The 17,774-nt window shown below is 44.4% G+C and overlaps 1 protein-coding gene across 4 annotated transcripts in view; it reads left to right on the top strand.

Moving 5' to 3' along the window:
- LOC147633920 (vacuolar protein sorting-associated protein 51 homolog) overlaps nt 1–17,774 on the top strand; it is a 121,917-nt gene that overhangs the window by 67,187 nt on the left and 36,956 nt on the right. For 2 of the 4 annotated variants that reach the window (XM_086804986.1, XM_086804987.1), the window contains exons 7-14: nt 2,548–2,625; nt 2,787–2,954; nt 3,202–3,302; nt 3,415–3,491; nt 10,556–10,629; nt 10,749–10,815; nt 10,913–11,046; nt 12,795–13,067. In XM_086804986.1, the coding sequence (XP_086661112.1) occupies nt 2,548–2,625; nt 2,787–2,954; nt 3,202–3,302; nt 3,415–3,491; nt 10,556–10,629; nt 10,749–10,815; nt 10,913–11,046; nt 12,795–13,067 (972 nt within the window). The remainder of the gene's footprint in view (nt 1–2,547; nt 2,626–2,786; nt 2,955–3,201; nt 3,303–3,414; nt 3,492–10,555; nt 10,630–10,748; nt 10,816–10,912; nt 11,047–12,794; nt 13,068–17,774) is intronic. The other 2 variants (XM_086804988.1, XM_086804990.1) reach the window with 2 other exon arrangements.

Consider the following 17,774-nt stretch of genomic DNA (forward strand, 5'->3'; position numbering starts at 1 on the left):
CTTCTAAATGAATATGGAGTCTCCTAACCATTCTACCGCCCCCAAATTCTGCTGAAACCCTAATTTTCAGAAACCCTAATTCTGCAGAAACCCTAATTTCAGAAACCCTAATTTTGGAGGAAACCATACCAAGCTGTGCCCCTTACTCATAGGCATCTAAAGAGCCCAAAATGCCCAATTTTGGACTCATATAACCTGCTTAAAACCCTAAAAATCAGAAACCCTAATTTCAGCCGGAAGTGGAAAACGGTCACATTCAAGCTGTAGTTCGTCCGCACGGAGGTGGAGCTCGACATTGATCGTCCAATACTTGGTAAGAGCATTTTGCAAGCAATTTTCAATTTGAGATTCGAATGCTTTGTCAATATGGTCTCCTATGTCTCGGTCCTGGCACACACATGTGTATGTGTATGGATGCCAGTGGAGCATAGCTGCGTTTGACAAGCTTCAAGGAATCAAGGAACGAAGCTACTCTCAAGTGAAGCTACGGATTCCATCGTCTACGACAAATTTGTTTGCAATGCTGTTTTCATGATCATGGATGCACTTGAACAGTTTGGCATGTGAATGCCCGTGAGGCTTGTAACAGTTTTCCTTGATAATAAAATCTATTACAAGGGGGGTCGGCCCTTTCCGGCCCTAGTGCAGTGTGCAAAAATAAAATTCAGCTTCTTACTCTATTGTGTTGCGCCATTTAAAATTGTTTAATTATGTTAATAGCTTAAGTGTTTGCCAAGATTGTGCTCAACCCCGACCGGGGGAATCTCAGTAGGTGCTTTTTATCTGCCCGTAGGCGATGCCGCCAAGGAAGCACCATGTGGGGTTTTGAACCCAGGACCTCCTGGTCCTAGACAAACATCTCTACCACTTGAGCTATCACCTCATTGGTGTGTGTGTGCAAGTTTTCATTTCAGTTTGTTTCTGTTTTTATGTTCCTTGTACAATTGAAAGAAATTGATGATTCTCTCAACCTATCCTATTGTATATTGCTGCTGTGGAATTTTGTTGGTGTTGCTCCCAACTGTGGGCTGTGACACTACAGAGGCAGCTCCTTTTGTTATTGGTCCAAACACCAATTTTCTTGAAAATTTCTATACCTTTAAACCCTCCATGTATCTTTTGACAAGTTTGGGTTGGGTGTAAAAACAACCCTGTTGCTCCCTGTCAATTCTAGCTGCACTTGCAAATCAGGTTAACATTGAAGCTTCTTGTCGAGCTTCAAATGCTCATTGAGCATGACCTAGTTGGGCTTGTTTGGCATGATCTAGTTGGGTTGCAGATACTCTTGCATGTCTTTGCTATGCTGCCACTTCATCTCCATCACTTGCAGCAATGATGAAGCAGAACAAACTGTGGTCTGCTGAATTGAGAAATCCAGATGACATTGCAACAGGACCATAAACTTCCAAAAACAAGATCTAGGTGAAAAATAGCTATCCGATACTTGATCTGGTACTTCAGAGAGAAACTTGTTCTGATACCTTTGTTAGGGTACAGTGTACAGAAGCATTCATCTTTAAACTTATCTAGAGCACTGTATGTTTTGAACTGCTAAAAGCTTACAAAATTACCAGTGAACTGCATGCTTAGCTCTTGTGCTCCAAGATCTTGGCCTGTGAATGGAGCAAGGAAACCTCCTGCAGACACTGCTAGTATTGGGGAAGCCCTAGACTGATCATCAATGACTGCTTCTGATGGCTGGATCTGATACCTTTTTGTCTCTTTAGGTTTGGCTGGCTGCTCTAAACGATCCATAAAAGGTTGGGGAGAGGGTGATTATATGTTGAAACTGCAAAATGGTTGGCCTACTTGCAATAAATTTCTTTATTTGCATTTGCAGTTGTTTATTTTGATAGGTTGATAGCCTCTTCTGCCCTTGTATAAATAAGGGCTTACTGATTCCTTTGTTCAACCCTAACCCGAATTAATAGCCCTAGCATGGCACATGCATCGAAGTGTTGGAGCTAATGCATGTGACATTGGCAGTTGGTCCTAATGGCTAGTGGCTTATGTTGATCAATTTGGCCGGCTAGCATCCAACGAGCACACTGCTCTAAAATTGGGTGGCCTGTAGCTTGTTGCTTCCTACTAAATTGTGGCCCCATGTGTCAACTATTTACCTGCCTCGAATTCATCTCCTATTCGCAAAGCACAAATCTGCCCACTCTCTCACTGCTTGTGGGATACTTTGCATTGGGGATTTGAAGGCAGATAATCCCCACTTGCCTATCTCATGCGAAAAATGCCAATTTCCAACATGTGAGATATGGCAGGGCATGGCGTCTTGGAGCAAAGCCTTCAAGACAGCATCAAAGTCAGTCACAAGACTCTTATGAAGCTGAGATTTCTCTCCTTGAGTCTGGCATCTAAATGGAATTAATCTACGTTGTATTCCTTCAATTAGCACATGCTGAAAAGTGTATCTATTTGAATGAAAGCAATTGAATGCTCTTGTTTTTGAGACCTGTTTATTTTTTTTCTCAACATGCGTGTTTACAGTTTTGGGGAATGCAACACCAGGCACTGAAGTGTGGTTTTCTGATGCAGGCTCGTGTAATGGCAGATTCAGAGCCTGTGCATAGCCGTTCAGAAGCTGTTGGATTACTCCAGGATCTAAACCATCCGGTGTGCCCTTGTTATGACGTGTGATTTTTTTTAAAAAAATGTGAAGTCATTATGCAGGGACCAAGATATTTTTGCTTTTCTGAACAAAGAATCTGTGTTGTTTTTCTAATGAATGAGAGGTGATTCTTAGGGGCAAACAAGCGCATCATTTTCCCTTTCAGGTTGAAAAGATCATGGAGAAATATTTGGCAGGAGATCTGGAACGGCTTATTGCAGCTCTTGAAGGAGTAGCAAGCTTATCAAAGAACTCAAGTGATGCTTCTGTTGTAGACGTGGATAACGAGTCTGACTATCAGTCACCAAAGAAACTAATGGAGATTCTCAATAAGGTTGGTAATGTGTCCAATCTGATGCCTTCTCAAATTAATTTAGTCCCTTTTGGAGGGAACCTCCTCTCCTTGGAATCCATATCGGCTATAAATGCAGCTGCCAAGGAAGGGTAAAAGGAAATAAAGAGAGAAAGAAGAGAGGCAGGGGGTGAGGGTGGGGGGTGGGAGGAACTCTGTCTAGGAGATGAGCCTGTGAATGGTGGAACTAGCATGTTGTTCTAAGTATTAGTTCTTCCGTCTCTAGCAGGAGTTTCTGGCTGACTTTGCCCAATCAGCTTCCACTTTTCGAGCTATCTTTCCAATGGGGGAGAAGCGGCTCACCAAAGCTGCTACAAACCTATTCAAAAAGTGTGGATCCCGTTTCAAACTCAATACTTATATTCTTGATTTTATAAATTTTTGTAAGGAGATTTTATGTGCAAATGCATTAACTAACTGTTTTTGTGTATTTGATGTGCAGATATCTTGCAAGTGTACAGAAATCACTACAGCCTGATTTTGGAGATCCTTCTGCCAGTGAACTTATAGCTGCTCTAAGTAGGACTATTGAAGCCCAAGCTTGAATTTCTCTTCTTGTTTTGTTAAACACAAACATTATGTAAAAATTCTTGCAAATACTTCTCTATACTTCAAACTCTCATCTCAGCCATCAATAGTACCAACCAGTTCACAAATAGAATAGAGGGCTTTCTTCTTAATTCACCGGGCTTTCTTCTTAATTCACCTCCCAGCCATCACTCATCCTTATGCATGGTTCATAAACGGGCAGGCGGACATGGCTGATGGCTGATCTGTCACCTCTGAGTACCTTTCTGTTCCAGTGCCCACTCACAGACTGCTGGGCCAAGGAGGTTCCAGCCATTTGGTGTGAGAGACTGGTCATTTCCTTCTGGCTACTGTCTCCATCGTTCAACACCAAGCATGTCAACTGCCTTGGGTAACGGGTTGGTGGGATACTTTGGATGGCAGTCGGAGTAGTAGTCAGAAAATATGATTGGATGCCCAAGCTTGGTTGGCCTCAATATGTAGGACACAGAAGCAGCAAAACTGTCCATGAGCTGGACCTGCTCCCTTTGTGAATGCTAAGGCATCCATAGAGATGAGCTGGCCCAGTCACGAATGGGGAATTCAGGACTGCCATTCATATTTGTGAACCGGGCCTTATTTTCCTCTCTTCCTCATAATTTCTTCCAGAGGGTTCTATTTGATGTATAGACCAAGTCTTCTCTTGCCTGGTAGTTGTAATGTGGCCCTCCTATATTCTAAGGCAACTAACCCCTTTGGTATTTCACCTTTACTTACCTAAATCAATGTCTAGGGACTCCCCTAAGCATTCCTCTTTTTGCATTGGCCACCTCAGCCAATTGCTTAGCCCTCCAAATCTGATTATTTTCTCCAAAGTCGAACTTTCTGTTGATGTGCCGTTCCATTTGACCAGACCTTCTTTGTACTCTGAATGCCAATTATGCCTACTTTTAGTATTCAAATACCTATGTGGTTCATGTGAAAGACTAGGGGTTTCAATCGATTCAACACCTACTAGGTTATCCTCGTCACGCAGTTTTCTGCTTAAGGAGCTGATACATGAAGCACTAGATATACTTTAGATTCTTTTGGAGTTTGTAAGTTCACCTATCTTTTTTCTTCCCGGAGAAAAGATCCTTCTATTAGCTACGATCAAACAGCCATAGGCTACATTACAAGTTCAGAACCCTCAAATGGGGTTGCAGCTTGATTACCTTGACATAGTGAGTTGACTTGGGACACGATTCTGGTACTATCAGGCAGTTAAGAGTTCAACAGAGATAGGTTCTTACTCGTGACGATTGTCCTCCGTTTGTCTGGAAGCAGAGAGGATACATCAGTTCTGGTGGAACGTTGCCATGTGTTCAGTACCTAGAGATCATTTGATTGGTTAGGATCTGCCTATGATAATACCGAACATGTTATGGTTAGGCATGGGTGTTAGCCTAAGTTTCCCTTGAGAATGCCTTCTTGTCCTTAGAGGTTCGAGTTCTGATAAGTTCTCTTTTGCAACGAAATTCCCAACTTTGTAGAGACTTATCCGACTGGATAAATGGGTACTTAAGAGCCCACACAGCTGAACCTAAACCTGAGAAGGAGGAGGATGAGCCATGCACCATCGAGCATCCTCTCCCATAACCAAAACCAAAGGACATCCAAAACAAGCTGGGGCACTACTTCGAAAGCAATGAAATGAACGCCGATAATGTCAGATTTTTAAATTCCTCGGGAGTTCAATTGAGGGATTGTTGTGTTCCTCATGACCTTGGTTTGAGTTGGTATGTCTTTAGTTCCATTGAGTTAGTTGTAGGAATAGTGGCTCCAGATTTAGGTAGTTCCTATGACAGATATACGAGTGGAAAGATTAGACATGCGTGATCGAGATTATGGAGTCTGTTGTTAGATGATGTTGAGTTTCTCTTGTTTATTTTCAAGAGTGGACGTGTCTTTGGTGGGGAAGTTTGTTTAGTACCTTGTACTAATCCTTGAGATTAGTTTCCTAATTTGGTAGGGTTAGGGGAGTCCTCGGATTAGGAGAAAGCAAGCTAATACGTGCGGCTAAGGTTTTTATTAATAAATCCATGTGTTGGCTATTTATAATAGTTTGGTTATTTATAACAACAATGGATGCTACATAAGTGAAACATGGGTTGGGTTATTATTGACGTAGCCTCACTTCTGGTCTAAGTCTTGACCATGATTCTAGCCATAGTTGTGGTAGAGCACAGATAGGCTTGCCTAGAGCCTCTATGAGGCAGATATAGATGGTAGGATTGCCATGCTGTCAGGCATGGATTTGAGGGAGTAAGACCTTGGTCCCTCTCTCGGGGGAGGTTCGAAGCATAGAACTCATGGTTGGGAGGTGAGCTAGCCTGTACCCTTCTTAGGGAGTTTGTATTAATCATGGGTGTTTTGTGTTTAGGAGGCCTATGGGGTCGTTACAAGGGGTGACATTGAGGGGGAAGGAGAAGACCACTTCACCGTTGTCAGGGGTGGCGAAATGAGGATGGAAGGTCACACAAACCCGGAGCAGGGCCATTTGTGAGAACTTGCTTGCATCCACCGGAAGACACCCGAAGAAACCGACTGGCTTCGCCATCACATGGGGCTGGTTGCCAGGCGACTCTAGGAGGTAGGGCCGCCACTGGAGAGGACTGGCACCTCATTGTAGGGGACTTATGTCTACTCTGAGGGCCAGTAGGTTGGATATGTGAGGCTGGGAATTTTAGTCCACGTCCATATTCAGAGTATGGTATTCTGGTTGGCCTCGGGACATATGTCTACGCCTGGAACGACTGCCTATTACAAGCTAAATGAAAGGGAGATTGTCCACCACATTCTTATGCATGGCATACTCGCACGCTTGGAACTATTTTTGACTGAATTGTTTTATTGCTTGCAAGATGTGTGTGTCTAGTTTACAGGTAGGGACGCTCGTAAATTAGATTTGTATGTCTAGTTTACGGGCAAGGATGCCCTCTTGTGAATCGTGCGCGTGAATCTGTATTCTGACCTCGCTTGTGGGCTGTAGACAAGTGGTAGATGTGACTCTAAACTCTTTGTTTAAGCTTACTAGAGTTATAGTTCACTTTGCTATTTTGCAGGTCCACACTTCATTAAAGTACGGCCAGACAACTAATAATTGAGTTTGAGCTAAATTTTGGGTCATTTATCCCTTCCAGTTGGCTAGGCTATTGACCATGCACCCTCCCCACTACGGAGAGTTGTGGCCTTTGTTGAGGTGGTTCAATAGCCATCCATTTTGTATATGGAAAGCTCCCTTCTCTCTCTAAAATCAGGTGCCAACCTCAAGAGGTGGATTTAAAGATTTTACTCATAAAAATAGTCTATACGCTCTCTTGCTTGCTCTTTGGAGGTTCTCTTACTTGGTGGAGCTTGCACATGGTCTAATTACAGCTTTCTAGTGTTGGGATTGACCTAATGTGCTACTCTCTCATGGATTTCTACATGATGGCAAGGTTTTGAGCAATTTTGTCGCCAACAATTCCCAAAATCTGAAACCCTAATTCTGTAAAACCCTAATTATGCAAAGCCCTAATTTGCAAAAACCCTAATCGAGTTAAAATCATAATTCTACGAAAACCCTAATTTGTAGAATCTCTAATTTCAACCGGGAGTGCTATGGAGTATTCTATCATCATTACTTTGATCTGAAGCTGGAAGGTGTCTGTAAATGGGAACCGATTCTCGGATGAGAGTTGCTTAAGTTCGCTAAACCTACTCTACATTTGCATTCTTGGCCATTAAGGTCTCCTATGTCTCGGTCTAGCATACACTTGCATGTGTATGGATGCCAATGGAGCATATCTGCTTGTGGCAAGATACCAAGGATTGGGAAGTGAGGTCCTTCACGGTAGAAACTGTGGATTCAACCTCTAGTACGGCACAACTTGTTCGAAATGCATGAATCTTGTTGGAAATCTACCAAGCATTGCCCAATGAAGCTTGTATGTAAAATTTATTGATATTACAATGGGGGTCGGCCCTTTCTAGCCCTATTGTAGTGTCATTTAAATTTTTAGCATTGCTATCTTGTTTTGTGTTGTGCCAATTCACTTTGTTTACGAGCATTAATAGTTTAAGTGTGTGTCAAGATTGTGCTCAACCCCGACCGGGGGAATTACACTGGTCCTGTGCTAAATGCTCATAATGGTTACCAATAGGTACCGTTGCCTCATGGGGCTCACTTGCATGGCTCTTCGTCCAACGGCGCCTTTGTGGGGTAGGGCGGTGTGACAGCGCCCGTTGGATTGGGGGCTGGTTGCCAGTGTGGTCAGCATCCTTGCCATGCCGAGTCTATTGCTCTGGTGGTGGATGACTAGTCGTCTGGTGAAGTTGGCAAGTCTCTTGCACACTTGGCTGGGGAGAGGGAGGGCTTGACCACCTGTCTCCTCCTCTCCAAGAGAGTCTTTGGGCTGGGGTTGAGTGAAGGACATTGTCTCTACAAGTCTGACGTCGAGGACAAGCTCTAGCTAGGTGTCCCATTTGTTTGCATATGAAGCACTATCCGGGGAGGCTTGAATACTCAACCTGCTGTGTAATTGGGTCGCCCTCAAGGCTGGGGAGCACAATGAATTGGGGAAGAGCCTCTGGAGAGGCTATGCACATTGCAAACCCGAATGGTGGGTATCCCTGCTGCCCAAGCGACCATAGAAGTGGCAGTCTTGGGGGGGGGGGGGGGGGGGGGGGGGGGTTGGGGGGGGTCTTGAGAACTTGTCCAATCAATTGGCCAATTGATCCAAGGAGGAGGAGATACTCCTTACAGAGTCCTGGTAAGTAGACTTTGATGAGGAGGCCAGATGCACCTGTGAGGGGGTCGGATGCGGGGGTCGAAACCATGGTGCCATCAAGCGAAAAACGCGTGAGTGCTGCTTATTGCTGTGGCACTCTGCTGCATCACGATCAGTTGCCTTGGGTAAATCAAACTCCGCCTGGGAGTAGCCGTGCCCAAGAAAACGTATGTCGGTGTTTTTTCCAGGCTTGCCAATGAGGGCTGCTTGGAGTGAATCTCGAATCTGTCCACGCGCTGGTGGGCGGTTTTCTTGGCAATCTTGCATAGTAGAGAATAAGCCACAAGTGAGGATACTGTAGAAACCAAGAGCTGAAGGTCTGCTTCGGAAAAATGGCAAGGAGTGTCACCTCGGTCTGGGATGATGGAGCGACTGCCATGGAGTGACGAGTCGACCAGAAGGGGTGAAGGTGACTCCCGCGGCCCGCCGAAAGAACTGCTACTGGACGCTGGAAACTGCTGAGGGGGCGGGGGAAGGACCGGGTACAAAGGATGGGGAAGGGCAGAGGCATAGAAGGACTAAGGCAAAAAAGGGCTGCTGGAGGACTGGTGGGCGGCGGAAGAGAGAAGGGCGTGCTGATGCAGGTGGCATGAACAGGCGGGCGAGAAAGGGCCCGGTGGGGGGGGGGAGCAGGAAGGTGGAAGGCTGGAAGCAGGTGGCAGAGAGGGAAGGAGGTGGGTGAGGGCGAAGGTGCAGGTGGAACAGAGGGAGGGCTGCCGGCAGCTGAGGCGCAAAGGGCTGGAAGGCGGGGTTCAGGAGGAGGGGGCAAAGGCACAGGTGCACAGCGTGCGCAGGAGGGAGGGGGGGATGGAATTCAAAGTGGAGCGATAGATGCTAGGGGAGTTCCAGATCGCTTTGTGCTCAAAAAAGGTTCTAACTTAACCTATCTTGCTGTGAGTGGATTGAGATAGCTTTAGCACATTCACTTTCTTAACTCTTGTAGAAGAATTGGCTATTTTTGAAGAGACTTTTGTGTGTGTAGTGAACCCAACCCTTCTTCAGTACAAGCTCGCATCGTTCTTGGTCTATCTTGACATCTTGATCCAGCTTGATCATTTGGGATCTTTGCTGTCCATGATGGGCCTTTTCCTCAAATGCAATTCAACCATGCACGTCTGCAAAGAAACTTGAAAATTTCATTCTGCAGGAAAAAAATTTCACTTTGAAACCTTAGCTCTGATTTTAATGTCAGAGCCAACAGGTCACCTGTGGGATGCATTTTGCTCAAGAGAGGGTTGAGGGATACTGATTAACAAGTTTTTGGGTTTGGGGAGGGGGGTGGTCTCATAGACCAGTTCTCTCCCCTTACTAGTCTGCATGCTTGACCAGGGGTCGTGAGCATGAAATAAGGCCTTTTTGCCAAGCATTGTACTCAAGAGAGAGTTGAGGGATACTGATTAACAAATAAGGATTTTTTGTTTTGTGGGGACTTTGATAAACCTATTCTCTTCCCCTTCTACTAGTCTGCATTCTTGACCAGGGGTTGTGAGCAAGAAATAAGGCCTTTTTTCCAGGCATGCACCTACATCTACCGTATGCAACCCCCAACCTATCCCCAGTCAGTCATCGACCGTGCTCCTTCTGTGAGGCCTCACAATCTTATGTTAACCCTTATTTCCATATTCTACCCTGAAGGTGTTCTTAGGTTGGCTTCGCACATGCATATGAGGACTGATGCATGTGACAGAATGCTAAAAAGGGCAAATTCTAAGCTCCATCCCAGGACTGGTGCAACCAGCAGTAGGTGTGATTCGAGCCTCAAGCAGCAGCAAATAGATTGCCCTCTGTCAGAAGATGGTTTTCAGCAAAGGCAATGCTGGAAATCAAGGGATAAGGCAAACAGAAGTTGCTCAGGTTCGGGGTTTGTCAATTGCACAGAGAGTTCTCATAGCTGTAGGCCAAGTACTCTGCAAGTGAACGTGAAGAGGAGGGGCCGGTGTCCTGGTTGGAACCTAGCAAGTCCAATTGTGGATAATTGTTAAGTATTCATGCTTTCTATTGGATTCAAGTACCATTTTAATAGCATCAAATCAAATTGTTTAAGTCAGGCTACCTGACATTGTCATCTGCTGCTTTTATGATATTTTGAAGTTCAGATTCATTTTTGTGTATTTGTGGGCTATAGTGAGCTTGTAGCTCATGGTTCAAGAGCATGAGATTTTGATTCATTCACATGCACTTTATGTTGCTAAATGCTTGATAACCAAGTAGTTTTTGGTATTTGTTATTGTTTTATTGCATTTACATTTATGTTTCTGTTTGCAGAGATTTTGTCTACAGATGTTGCACAAATGGATGAAGTTTTACCTGATGCAGGTCTTCCACTGCTTGCTTTACAGGTGTTTATACGTTAGGATTCAACTCTTAGTGCTGTTTTCTTCCCAGTCTATATGCTATTAGCTCGGGTTTTAAAATATTTGCTCTTTTTTTTGGTGCTGGAAAAACATGCTGATAACAGGCAGCTGAGGGTGCTGTAAAGCAACATGTCACCAGACGATTCAAAGGATTGCTTGATCGATTGATTGGTAAGAATGCTAAGGCCAGAAGCTAGACAAATGGTGGGACATGGATACGTGAATGGCATCTCATCGATCATTGTGTATTGTTATATGGGGTACACAGGTGCTCTCTTAGTGGCTAATTCGCTGCAAGCAGTGACTGCTGAAGGAGAGGCTGTGGATGGAAAGAAACCATTGGAAGAAGTGCTAATGAATGGCCAAGATATCGTTTTACAGGGCAGTCTAGATGTGCTCTGGGTAGGAATTCTTTCAATATCTCTGATCCTTACACAGTCCTAGAATGCATCTGGTGGGTGCAGTTTGGTCTGAGCTAAGTACTGTACTGAAGATGCTTCAATGCTTTTATTCTGCATATTGTGGCATAACATAGATTGGCGTCTTTAGTCTGCAGCTAGATGTATAGTGATACTCATGTGGATGCATGAATCAGCACATGGATGGCATTGAGGGCTGCCATGGGCAAGGCCAAAGTCATCATCTTGGCTGGGTGCATTACCCTGGCATCATGTCTTGACAGAGAGGCACAGTGAATACATTTACACAGTCCCTTAAAAAGGAACTTGAGGCTTAATTCCATGTGCATAGTCTCAGCTCTGGCACTATGAAGCATGCCGCTCTTACAAGCTAGTGGGGCTACCCGGCCAACACGATGGAAATGCCTAGATTCCTTGCAAGCTTGCGGCTTTGCACAACAAACGTGTTACATTCCTATCTCTGTAGGAGAAGATATGTTATCAGTGCATCATAGTTTCAAGTTTGCTATTCCAGCATAAAAATGGAACTGCTTGTTTGTAGGAGGTGTTGATGACAAATAGCTTTCTAAACTGTGATCTTGCACACAGCGTGCGGAATCTACCTTTTGTACTTGGCATTAATCCAAACATGACCCTTGAGGCTTGTATACTATCCATAGGAAAGGCCTCCCAAAGAGCTTGTGGAATCTACCTCTTGTACTTGGCATGAATCCATGCATGTCCCTTTTACACCAGCCATGGGCAAGGCCGCTCAAATAGCTACTAAGGTAGTAATAAGTATACTGTAATATTTTTAAAGGAAAGAAACACCTTCTTATACAAGTCCACCAAGCTACGGGTGCTGGCTTGCAAAGACTGTTTACAGATACCGCCGACATGTCAAACTGGGTGTAACAGTTGAATAAAGGTTATGCTTCTTGTGTGCACAGGTACACCTGTAGTGAGGTTGAAAACCAGAGATTGGATCCTTGCACAAAAAGATACAGGAACAGATTAGCTTTAAAAGCTTGCATGGACTAGAGTTAGTCAGGAGAGATGCACTAAATTGTAAGAAAGGCCAACCAAATGACACATTATAGCTTACTATTGTGGAGAGTGATGAGAGTGATGTACTCCAAGCTCCCCACAAGAAAGAGAATAGGAAAGTGGACAAACATTTACATGTAGGTAGCCTATTGTCTTGCATGCAGCGTGTGTGTGTTTTGTGGGAGAAAAGGGGAAAGGGAACAGAAGGGGGGTGGGGTCTTGTTTCAGGTGCTTGGGTGCCCAATTTCCTTGTCTGGCCACCCAAAAATGTTGTCGAGTGCCCACATAAATAACATGCAACTTGATGCCTGGGCATCCTGTTTACTCCCCAGCCCGCCTGACAATGAGGACGTGAGCATTCTGTTGAAGATGTGTCAGACAAGGTCTTTTAACCTCAGAAATATGCTCATCACATGTAATCTCAGTTGGCATCTCTCTTCTTTATTCTGTTATTGAATGAGTTTGCATATCCAAATATGATGTCCGTTTGAAGTGATGATTGCAACACAATGGTCATCTTGCAATATGCAAGTTCCTAGATTTATGGACATGTTTCCAACAGTAGAACCAGACATCATTAGTTCATTTTTAGAGTCTGGTGTTATAGTTTAGGTGTCGCTTTGATTTCACATGGACTAGTACTGTGTTCTTTTAAGACTATTGTATTGTCTGTACTGAGTGAAGGTCTGTCCTTGTCTTCTGCAGGACCTTAAAGAACTTCTTGATGATAGAGTGAAGCTGATGGTTAATTGGCGATCACTTTACGTTGACTTAGTCCAAGGTGGCGTCCAAGATCTTTTTGTGATGCTGAATGATCATTTTTTGGCTATGTGCACTTCAACAGGACATGACAACTCCAAGCGGGTCAATGTGCCAGAAGATAACGGGAAGAAGATGCTGGTGTCAAGTGGGCTTGTCCTGCTTCTTGCACGCTTCTCAGTCTATATAGAACAAATGGCAGTTCCAAAGATAACAGAGGTATGCCTTTAAAATACAGATAGCGTAATTTTCAAAATTCCACAGACAAGAATAAGGTAACAATAGTTGATCAGAACCATGCTCTGTATGATGCAATATCATTATCTTGGAGCCTTAGCTGCACAAGATCCAGAGCAGGAAAAACTAGCTAACACTAGTCATTTAGTGGTTGATGATAATGAGCCCTGATATGCATGAGCCATGACAGAGGGCCTCATTGGGACACATAGGCGGGAGTGTGTGTTATCAATACTCCAACCCATGTGTGTTATCAATACTCCAACCCATTTAGTGGTTGATGATAATGAGCCCTGATATGCATGAGCCATGACAGAGGGCCTCATTGGGACACATAGGCGGGAGTGTGTGTTATCAATACTCCAACCCATGGGTGTACTAAAACCCATGGCTGCTCATGGAGGCCTGGTTCAAGGACATAAATCTATCCATTTTCCACATTCATTTAATAAATTTCAGATTTTTTGTTCCATAATGGAGTCAAGATAGCACTTAAGTTGTGGGCCGTGGCACACCTGCAGATACAAGGCGATCAGACAGGCTGGACGCCAGTGCACAGGGCTTGGGCGGGCTGTCAGGCAGATGTTTTTGGGCAAGCTCTGGGCAGGGCGTACAGCAGTTGGGCAGACCGACCAGAACAACCCCCCCCCCCCCCCCCTTTCCCCTTCTTCTTTCTCTCGCTGCCCCTCCCCCCAACCCAGCACCTTTGAATAGGTATCCTATTTCATTATCAGCAGCTTTGCCATATAGAGTGCTCGTATACAAGTGATCTGGAGAGCTGGAAACAAATCTGCAGCTAGCACTTTTGCTGAGGAGCAGGAGTTGACATCAAGAAGACTTGGGCTGATATCTAGGGAGATCACCTTTTGGTCATCTTTTGGGAATAGGTTACAATAGTTTCTCAGACAATCATTTTAAATGTTCACCTTTAATACAAGGATTAGAGTTGGATACTTGTGAATGCTTGCGTTGTAAGTCTTCCGCTACTCATTTTGTCTCTGTACACACATGCATTTCACTAGTAATGTCACATTCTTTTTGTTAAGTTTGGGAAATAACTTGAAGTTTCCATTGGTACATCTTTCTGCCTTCTTAGTGGTCTTTTGAAGTCATAGTCCAAGTTGTGGCCAGCTGGTTTCTATTACCAGCTAACATGTGTGTGTGTGTGTGTGTGGCAGCGTTCTACAGCAGCAGTACTTCCTCGTCTGCAGCAGCATTAGGGTTTCTACTTCATTTGGGGCTTGCAGCAGATTCGGCCAGTGGTACCGCAGCAAATTCGTGTCTGCAGCAGCAATAGGGCTTACAGCAGTTCTGGGGATTATAGAAAATTTAAGGTGTGCATGATGGAATCACCTGAGCTGGCCATTTATAAGCGTCGGAAAGCAATGAACACCTCGAATTTGGATGCCATGTCTTTGATTAAGGAATGCCTGCATGAGGATTTCGAAGAAGCAAGATGTGCTTGGGAAGGACCTGCTCCAGTCACAGAAGTGCGTATTCCGGTGCAGGAGCTCATGGATCCGGTTGCGCAGTATGCATTGAATGCAGTGATTCTCTTTTTTCCGGGCAAGATGCCTAGTGCACAGGATGTGGGACAATGGGTTGATTTCTTGCTTAAGCGTCAAGCAGTCCGGGGTGTTTATTTTGGAGCAAGAGGATTCTATGAGGTCTTGTTAGCAGACATGGAAGCTAGAGATGCTTTGTTGGAAATGTCTCCCCTCTTCTTCAATACGCAAATGACTCATGTTCTTCCCTGGGCTCTTACTAAAGATTATCAGAGCCTTATTCGACATAAGTGCCCGGTTTGGGTTGAAGTGGTGGATTTTCGTCGTACTTGGCGTCATTTTCTTCCTTTGTTGGCTGCTCAATTGGGCAAAGTGATTTGCCCCCCGAAGTTGGATGCCAATACAAATCGTTTTTGTATTCTATGGGACACTGATCTTCCTGCTCCTACGGGCATTACCGTTGATTCTGGGGACACAGTGGTCGGAAAGCGACCATTCAAGCTTAAATGGGGGAAATTTGCCAATTCCTGTTTTCGCTGTGGCAAATTTGGTCATATGCAATCTGAATGTTCTGAACCAAATCTACAACCCCCTCCTTCGGCTGTCCCTACCCCTCAGACTCCTCCTCCAGCGAAATCTTCCCCTGAGGCACAATCTAAAGGTGCTTCCGCATCCACATCAACAACTGGACTAAATAAAGGTAAAGGGAAGCAGTCTCAAATGCCAAGTGTTCCTGCTTCCCCGAACATCAAAGACAAGGGCAAAGAGAAGCTTCCTGCTACTCAGGCGTGGATAGTACCCAAGAAAACTGTCAAAGCACGTACTCTACCATCTTCTCGCAATTATGTGCCCCCCTTGAAGAATGTTGCTCAGCAAAAACTGCCTTGTAATGATAACTCTTCCTTGGCTCAGGCCTGGGATAAAGTTGTTCGATCTGATAAGGAAGTAGTTACAGGGGGCACCGCTTCAACGTCGGAAGGCCATCACTTGTTTCCTCCACATTCGAGTTTTGATTTGGCAGCCGATGTTTCCGCGACAGATGCGGATGTGCCCATGGGCACGAGTTCTTAAGCTTTCTGTTGGTTTTCTCGCCCACTGTATATACCATTTAAGATGCATAGTTCTATACATTGCATTTCATATAATGTGCGTGGATTATGCAATCAGGATAAATGGAGGCTAATCTGGCACTATGTACATACTTGCAAAGCAGATATTGTTGTTCTTCAAGAGCATAATCAGCATAATTTTGCCGGACAAACTTCCTATTTTGCGGGATATTGGATAGCTTATGCAGGATCCGCTGGATACTCTGGAGTGCTGATGCTTGTTCGCCATGAATTATTTCCCATGTTGGTATTCAATGATCCAGCTGGCAGATGGATGGTCATTCAATGTATTATCAATGGGGAAGTTTTTGAGTTTGGTGGTGTGTATGCATACACAGCCTCTACTGACAGGGCTCGTTTGTGGCATGCCATCTCCTCTTATTGTTGGCGTTCTAATGCATTTCTTTGTGGTGATTTTAATAATGCTCCAAATCATGTGGATAATACTACTGGACATTCTCACATGCTTCATGTGGAACGACAAGCTTGGGATCTCTTTCAGCACACATGTAATGCCTTGGATTTGTGGCCTCTGTTGCAAGCCAATGATCCAGGATTCACATTTCAGCATAACGCTCGATCAATGTATCGTGCTCGTCTGGACCGATGGTATCTCTTTCACATGCAGCAGTATGATGATTTTGTATGTGATATGTGGATTGATTACTCCTTGTGTCTCTCGGATCATGCTCCGATATGCTTGAAAATACAATTCGGTTCATGTTCTGCCAATGATTCATTAACTAGAAAGAGACTTCTGCATGTCAATAATGCTTATCTTAAGCATGAGGTTTTTCGCAATCTGATTGTGGATATTATTTCGCCATTGATCTCTCAAATGCATGTTGATATGGACACAGCATGGTTTCGTTTTGTTATGCGGGTTCAATGTGTGATCCAGGATTATGGCAGACACTATTTATTGCATTTCAGAGAGCAAGTTCAACAGGCCAAAGGCACTTGTCAAAGTTTGATGCATCTGGCTAACACTTCATCTCTTACTGAAATCCAGATGACAGAGTTGCTTTCTGCTCGTGCTTTGTTGCATCGTAATGATGAGAGAAAATTGGCAAAGTGGCAGACTAGAGCTCGCCAAAAGGCTATAGCGGATAAAGGATGCACTTCTAAACAATTCTTTCGTCATCTACATCTTTCCAGGCAGTCTCAAACTATTAAGAGGATTAAACTCCCGACTGGTGATTGGACTAACTCTCGTGTGGGGCTTGCACGGGCCATGGAATCTCATTATGGCAAGATTTTTGAGGCCTCTTCTCTCACGCAGGAAGGTCGAGAGGCTCGTTGCTTGTTTTTATCTCAAGTTGCACCGATTTTATCGGCGCACCAGGCTCAACTTTTGGAAGCCGCCTTCACGGAAACAGAATTGTATGCCAGTTTGTGTGATTTGGGCCGTTGGAAATCTCCCGGTTGGGATGGCCTTACTGTAGAATTTTTCTTGTCGTTTTGGCACTACCTGGATCAGCCACTATTGTTAATGATAAACAAGGCATGGGAGCAACAGGTTTTGCCTTCATCTTGGAAAGAAGGCTTGCTCAAGTTGATTCCAAAGCAAGCACTTTGTGAAGAGTTCTCGCAATGGAGGCCGATTACGCTCATGCCTGTGGTTTATAAATTGCTGGCTAAAATGCTTGTCAATAGACTTAAAGGGTTTTTGCATGATGGTTTGTATCCATCTCAGTATGGCTTCATTCCACGAAGGCAAATTACTGATAATCTAGCAAATGTCATCATTGGCATGGAGTATGCCAAATACACTCGACAAGATGTATTGGTCATGCAGGTTGACATTGAAAAGGCATTTGACACTGTTCTTTGGGATTACATTGCAGATACCATGCTTCGGCTGGGATTTGGGCCTAAGCTATCCTCTGTGGTTTATTTCTTGTATGCTGACAGTACCTCTGCCGGTTTGTTGGATGGTTTTCTCACAGATCCTTGGCATTTGGGACGTTCGGTAAGGCAAGGTTGTCCTCTCAGTGCTTTGCTTTATGCGATTGCTACTCATCCCCTGCTTATGTATTTGGAATCTTTGACTTCGTCTGGAAGATTGCAGGGCT

This window comes from Cibotium barometz, chromosome 11 (assembly GCF_041138505.1).
Source record: "Cibotium barometz isolate CiBa-2024 chromosome 11, ASM4113850v1, whole genome shotgun sequence".
Classification (NCBI taxonomy): Eukaryota; Viridiplantae; Streptophyta; class Polypodiopsida; order Cyatheales; family Cibotiaceae; genus Cibotium; species Cibotium barometz.